At 34.7% G+C, this 7,717-nt stretch overlaps 1 protein-coding gene across 1 annotated transcript; it reads right to left on the bottom strand.

Annotated features, from left to right (window-relative positions):
* Positions 1-4,605: 4,605 nt before the first annotated feature.
* On the bottom strand, positions 4,606-7,248 carry LOC145046848 (uncharacterized). Its single transcript, XM_078995108.1, has 4 exons — positions 6,427-7,248; positions 6,049-6,256; positions 5,209-5,338; positions 4,606-4,895 (listed from the first exon to the last, which is right to left on the bottom strand). Exons 1-4 carry the CDS (start codon positions 7,245-7,247, stop codon positions 4,651-4,653), a joined length of 1,404 nt encoding a protein of 467 aa, XP_078851234.1. The 5' UTR covers position 7,248; the 3' UTR covers positions 4,606-4,650.
* Positions 7,249-7,717: the final 469 nt, after the last annotated feature.

The following is a 7,717-nucleotide window of genomic DNA, read 5'->3' as shown; positions in this document are numbered from 1 at the left end:
AAAACAGATCCAACTCGATCTGCGGTGCGTACGCTTAGTGTACCACCATGGTACACGCAACGTACTGAGTCTTTGGGACTTACGCGCTGTGTATGATAGGTTATGCCCAACGTACTAACAAATTAAGCACTTTCTCCATTAAGTGCTTAATACTCGATTCCCTTACGTCCAAAAGTCAAATCTAAGCTTATTAAGATGACCTAGGGCATAAAGTTGGCAACTTTATGCCATTGTATGTTTCATATGTTCCTAACACTCCCATTAAGACCTTTTTAAGGTCCTTAACCCATGCATAAGATCCAAACACCCCCCAAGACTACATTTTTAAGTTATAAATGGACCAAAGGATCTCAGATCTAACATTCCCATCTTCTGGAGTTGCTCAACTCACAAGAGAAGATCTAAAATCAACAAAGGGGACAAAACTAGAAAACCCTAGTTATACCTCTAAAAGCTCCTCAAGGCAATCTAGATGCAAATTCTTGAAGCTCAAAGTCACTCCAAGCTTCCTTGACAACTTCTTCTTCTTGAATGTCACTAAAAATGGTCACCAACACCCTTTCTAAGCACAAAAATGGTCTCACAAGCTCTCTCTAGAGTAGAAGGACGTTTAAAGCTATGGAGGCCGTCTAGGGTTTAGTCCAAGGGTGTAAGGTCCTAAAATGAATCTTACCAGTGATCAAACAGCAAATACAATCAGTTAATCAATTAAGAACGAGTAGAATAAAGAATCAAACAAGCTTGCACATGCTTTTCTATTAGAATCACATCTGGTACAACTTGCGGTTACAGGAGCTAAGAATACTGAGGCATCAACAACTACAAAAGACCTAGCAAACCCCTATTTATACAGAATTTGGCCGCCCTTGGGTTTACGGCCGTAAACAGCTTACGGCCGTAAACTCCTTACAGGTGACCGTAAACTCTAAATTACTTACTATAAGCTATCAAATGACCCAAATAACCTATTACATAGAAAGCCTAGACCAAACCACTAATTAGACCCTTCAATCTCCCCCTTGGTTTGGTGCTAACTTTAGGTCAATCTTTGTTCACGATCATTATATCATCTAGTCCCATGGCTCCATTCCACATTCTCTTATTAATAATCTCGACCACCATCGCAGTGTACTCTTTCGCAACCGACTCAAAAATCTCCTCAATAACTTGAATCTGAAAATTGCTCAAGTGATGAATGTCCCATTTTTTGAACTGGAACAAATCCCTTCTGTCGTATAGATGAATGCATCCTTTCTTCAGCTTGATGACAGCAGATGCTATTGTCTCATCAAATACCCAGTAAAGCATTGAACTCAAGGATCCATCCGGATAGCTCTGAAGCCTTTGAATTTTCTTGACCTGTTTTTTAGCAGGCCACATCACCACTTGGATGGGATGACCAGTTTTAGGGTCAATGACATCTGGATAGTGTTTTATCACAGATTCAGCAGTTTTCATCGATGGGAATCCCTTCTTCACTTGGTCTTCAAGGAATGTTTGAAGTTGGTTGCTTGTTGATTATTTGTTGGATTTGAGAAAGGAGAGTGAGACAGCTCCAAAAGATCCACCCTGGTCCAAGAATTGAAGTCATAACTGACCTTGTAGAGCTCTGATACCAATTGTAAGGTCCTAAAACGGATCTTACTAGTGATCAAACAGCAAATACAATCAGTTAATCAATTAAGAATGAGTAGAATAGAGAATCAAACAAGCTTGCACACGCTTTTCTATTAGAATCACGTCTGGTACAACTTGCGGTTACAGGAGTTGAGAATACCGAGGCATCAACAACTACAAAAGACCTAGCAAACCCCTATTTATACAGAATTGGGGTGGCCTTGGGTTTACGGCCGTAAACAGCTTACGGCCGTAAACTCCTTACAGGTGACCGTAAACTCCAAATTACTTACTATAAGCTATCAAATGACCAAAATAACCTATTACATAGAAAGCCTAGACCAAACCACTAATTAGACCCTTCAAAGGGACTTAAGGACGTTTAAATAGGCCTCAAGTCCACAAATGAGGGTTTGGTCATCCGGCACGTATGCCCAGCGTACGTGTTGCCCCTCCTTGATCCGCCTTGCGTACTACGGTAAGCGTACTCATAGGTACGCCCAGTGTACTTAATGAACTATTATGCTAAATTTAGATTTCTTCAAGGGTTTCAAGGCAACACCTGATTTGGAGTGTTACACTCAAAATCTGTAGAATATTCTTCGTACCAAAATCCAGTTGTCTTCCGTGTTCATTAAGCCATGAAATTATATATGCTCCATATTTTCTCTTTTCACCTTTTATTTCATCATTTGGTCATTTTCAACTGCAAAATATAAATGTATAACAATTAGACATCTTTTGTCATATTTTACTAACAAAATACCCATAAAAGTACAAAAAATGTCCCTTAGGGTAGGACCAGAAGGGCAAGAATGTATATAAATTGCTCAAAGACCTGAGGATCAATATTAGATAGTGGTGTGGTGATAATATAATGATCAATCTCTACTGAAGGTGAAACAATTACAAAAAATTATGTTCGAAGAGATGTCCATAGGGTAGAACCAGAAGGGCATGGCCAAAAATGTGGATGCAATAGTTTTGCCGAGGTGGTTGTTGCTACTATTTTTCCTGGTTAAGTAACATGGGGCACTAAGACTTATAATGGCTGTTTTGTGTAGAAATAAATACACTGATTTAATGAAGCTATATGATCTTTTATATATTGGTTTGTCATCAGAGGTCTTTGTAAAAAAACAAAAATAATAGGAGTAGTGGAAGCTTAATCCTTTTGCCTATTTGATATTTGACACAAGTTTCTTCTACGTTTAGTTCATGAAAAATTGAATCAACTATAGGATGAAGGGTATGATGCATGATTATCCTTAATTAGTCTACAAAATTAGACCATAATGCTATAAAAATTTAACCGAAACGCCACTCTTCCCTCTAACCAATGGTGGGTTTGAAAGCTTTTAACTCATTAGATTTATAAGAGCCAACTAACCCCCTAAATAAAAGATAGAAGAAAAAATATATTAACGACTCATACTATTCCATTGGAGGGATCAAATATCATTTTCCACTTAGTACTCTTTAGCAAAGTTAGATAGAGGGTGCAATCTAACCAAGTGGTCCCATACTTCTTTTATCACATCATACATAGCCAATTAGGTACTAATTAATTCACTAAACTACATAATTATTTGATCCAGTTTATAATATTATATATATTATCCATGTCCCAAAGATAAAGTAATGTTGCATAAATAAGAGCTTTCTTATCTACTGATTTACCTATTATACTAGTAGCATAACCCCACACACGTTTCCCATTCAACAAATTCTTCATAACATAACTCTGGTATGCATAATTCATTCAATCTAGTTGGGTACTGATATCATAAAGAGAATCATTGATCTTTTAGAAACATATTGAAAATAATCAAAACAAAGAGAGATAATCTAATACATGAAACAAATAGGAATGAAAAGAACAAATACGATTGATAGTAGAGAAAATAAAATATCAATGAAAAAAACATACTAAAAAAATACTAACAGAAATCAAGCATAATTAATGAAAACTACGAATATTTTTTGGTAGGATCGAACGTAGTTCAGTCCACAAAACGGGTGCATGCTAAAAAGTCTTCTGCAATCATCAAAATAAGTGTGGATCAAATAGATATACGATACCATGAATATTGATAACCATATATAGATAACGTACTTACGGTTGTATGATTGAAAAAAATGAATGACAAAAAAAGGGAAATACGATAATGAATAGGAAAGCAATTTAGAGTTTTCTTAGCTATAATGCTAAATAAAAGCTCAATACAAAATGATCCGAATATAAACCATAACTTATTATGCTAACAACAAATAATCTAAGGAAAAACTATGATGTTGTTAGTAGATATGTGATGTAGTGTGCAAAGATCTACTTCCTTGGTGAATATCTTCCCTATTGGTGATTATGTGTTATCTTAGTGAGGATCTTATCCCGTGTGGAAAGGTCTTCCACTCGACAAATATTGATTTTTGCCCTTAATGAAGAGTTTCTCTAATTGTGAAGTTCTACTCAGTACTCACTTAGTGAATATATGCTCCCTTGGCGTAGATCTTCCCATCTTGCAAATATTTGCTCCCTTGGACAAGATCTTTTATACAACAATTTTGGAAAACGGTTATAATTTTTAAACCACCGCAAATAACTTCAAAACTATATTTTTCGTTATCCTTGCCTAGTTTATGGATTTTGTGAGTATAAATTAACAATAAGTATACTTTAATATGTTAGATTAACTAATTTGACACAACTTTTCATATAAATATGGTTAATTCTTTTCTTCTTTTGGCTAAGAACAGAGGTGTATCTTGTGAAAATGTTTTTCACAAAAGACATTGTCTTCTGTGAAGAGTTATCAAAGACAATAAATACAAGATTTGATCACTATCCGAGTCATCACGATTTGATCTACAACAACCTTATTCATAGAGTTTGCCAACACATATTAAATGCATTCTTATTAATATTAATTTCTACCACTTATTTATTTCATAAATAAATTTGCATATTATTGCATCTTTTCCTATGAATTATAATGAATTCGAAATGAATATTATATACTGAATAAAATGCACTTATGTGTATCCAATACATTTAGATGTTAATTTGACAATATTTCGTTTAATTTTATTTTTTTGTTTTTCCTCGTTACAATTACTATCCTCCTTGAATTTAACTAGATCGACTTTAACAATATGATGGTCGGATGTGCCTTTTGAGGATACAACCGAGTAAGATCCTGGCACAAAATCGAATGGTAATCCCTTTGATGCCAAAATGTAATCCACACGTGTACCATACTTGCATGTTCCTTGTACACCTATATACATAAATAACAAAAATATCACATGTTTATTTATATTAAAAGACCACTTGACAAGATAAGTCATAATGTTTTTGATGTGCATGCAGTAGATGCTAATGAGACTATGTTTGTAATTGTTTTCTCCCTCAATCAAAAAGATAGAACATGCTCTCGATCTATCATCTATGCAAGTGATATGAATTCCCTATCATCCTTATTCTCAAAAATATTCCTAGACATCTTTTCTAGTCTTGCTAGTCATGTCATGTATATGCTATAAACACAATATTAACATACTGAAAATAAAGTTAAAGGTTGTAACTCGTACTTTGGCCTTTGCTCATAATCACAACTGGTTCACAATCACCGGAAAAATGTTTGGCATCAATGTAATCGTTCTCATGTAAAAACCTCATCACATCTGTTCTTGGCGTCGGTTTTCCCAACTCTTCGTAATACTATAATAAAAATATAGTTTGCGGATCATGTTATGCTCTAAGCTAAATAACTTTCAAATCAACTCAAAATGAGATTAAATGCATAAAAAGTCTCAAAATATATATTCATACCATTTAGCGTGTTCAATGGATCCAAAAATCCAATTTCAACTTATCCAAATTTTCATGAGATCCTTATATCTAAATTTTTTTTCATACCAATTTTGAGAGATTTTCAAAAATTATATATATATATATATATATATATGACAATTTTTATCAAATATTTTTATATCTAAATTTTGGATAATGTTAAAAGTATAACATAGTTCATTTATTAATTAGAAGTACTATGTGATCATTTTGTATAAAAGACAAGATAGATTTATTGTGAGATTTTAGTCTATAATATACATTTTGGTACATAATATTATTATCAAATAACTTTGTTATCTAAAATTTTAGATACATATTATCACAGATGCACCATTGTTCATTTATTAATTAGAGCGAACTAATATACTATCACTTTGTGAAAAGACAAAATAGATTTCTAATGAAATTTCGGTATTTATACACGTATGGATTATATTTGATATCCAAATTTGTATCCAAAATTTTTAATACCAACTGCGATATCAAAATTCACATGCAAAATCTAATCTCTTTAGTTTGAACACCACTAAGTTAAAACCGAGTTATTACAAGGGTATTTATATTATTTTTAATACCTTGACGATGTTATTCCATCGATCAAACGAGTAGTCGGATCCGCATAGCGAATTGATGCCACCAGCCAGAATGTGAGGATGATCGCTTGATTTGATGATGGCGTGGATCTGTTTCATTCTCCAGTTTTCGTCAAGGTGATCGAGTTGTGTGCAATAGAAGCTAAGTTCCCCCGTTCGTGGTACATCAATTGTAGCCTTAAGCACATTCCTATACCGATCCATTAACCATGAATGATCATTGAAATAAAAAGTAATTGCAAAAGTAAACACCATACATATATACTTCAATTCATCTTTTTAATATTAAACAACGATTGTTGTTTTAGAAAATATGATGATGATGGTTGTTTGTACGTAAAACCAAATACGCATAAAAACCTGAAATCTTGATCATCGTAAATTTTTTGAACCTTGGACCTCTTGATCGGCCATTTCGACAAGATGGCATTCCCATATTCCGGAGCCCAACTTTCCGCGAACACGTAATTCATCCCGAGAGCAAAAGCCAAATCCGATAAAGGTTTCATTTCTTTCTCTTCTTCAGCCTTCACATCCTGCAAAGCTAGTACATCAGCATCAACGTCTTTAAGCACATCAAGAATACTTCTATTTCCATCATCCATCAACCCAGTCAACGGGAAGCAAATCGGGCTTCTCAAGACCCGATTTTGGGCCATGGAAATCTCGTTGTCGGGAAGATTTATTGAAACCCGTTTTGCATGATTTTCGGCCCCGGCTGTATGCATTGGGGATTGCTTTAGAATGCTTTTTGGTCCACCAACTTCGTGTCCCCGGATACCATCGACCCATGATCCATCTGATTTTGGAACCGCAGGAGCGAGGGAGAACATAGCTACGTTAAAAGATGCAACCCGAATGCAATCGGGTGCGGTTTGATTGATCTTTTGGGCACGGATACGAGTTGGCATACGGGTCAGGTTTTGATTCTTGAATCTTCTAATCAACACTTTACGGGTTGCGGTCCTCCATATGATTGCTCGGAGTCGTATCCGGGACCAAATGCGGGTTACTTTCTTTCCGAATTTTCGCAACATTTTTAGAATTGAAATTGGGAATGGTGAAATGGTGAAATTGTGAGTGTGGATGAATTCAAGGGTAGGAGATATATGGATCTTTTTAGCTCGGTCTACTGTTAAAAGATTGATCGTAGGTGGTTGAAAGAAAGGAAAGTAAGTCATGAAGTTGTTGAAATAAGTATAAAATAAAGTGGATATAGCCAACTACTCCATGAATATGAAAAGTGTTATTTGACAAAGTGACATTAATCGTTGAAATTGTGTTTTGAAATGCAACTACTCTTACCAATGGATTTTTGACTTTCGAACATACTTACGCTCATATACTCATATTTTGACTTTTGAACCTAAATTCCATTAAAGTTCACAACTTCTTTCATCTCTAAGATTTACATTTTCCGTTCACAAACTAATTAACGGCATTTAATTCCAACAACGATCACTCATATAATCCATATCGCCATTAGCTATCGCATGTTGTTGTTGTTGTTGTCAGTCACACTTCTGTTTCTATCAACCACTTATATAAATAGAAGTCTGTGTTTTGTCTCACCAGAAATCCCCATTTGCAGACCCTTATTTTCCGACTTTTTTTTGTTAACTATCGAACCATTATTTCAACATTCTTGATT

Source organism: Lactuca saligna, chromosome 5, assembly GCF_052625555.1.
Source record: "Lactuca saligna cultivar CGN05327 chromosome 5, ASM5262555v1, whole genome shotgun sequence".
Classification (NCBI taxonomy): domain Eukaryota; kingdom Viridiplantae; phylum Streptophyta; class Magnoliopsida; order Asterales; family Asteraceae; genus Lactuca; species Lactuca saligna.
This window is presented reverse-complemented; position numbering and strand designations above follow the sequence as displayed.

Coding starts and splice junctions, on each gene's coding strand:
- LOC145046848 (XM_078995108.1), bottom strand. CDS start 7,247: ATGACTTACTTTCCTTTCTTTCAACCACCTACGATCAATCTTTTAACA. Junction 6,257..6,426: donor TACGATGATCAAGATTTCAG/GTTTTTATGCGT, acceptor GGATCGGTATAG/GAATGTGCTTAAGGCTACAA. Junction 4,896..5,208: donor GATTATGAGCAAAGGCCAAA/GTACGAGTTACA, acceptor TTATGTATATAG/GTGTACAAGGAACATGCAAG.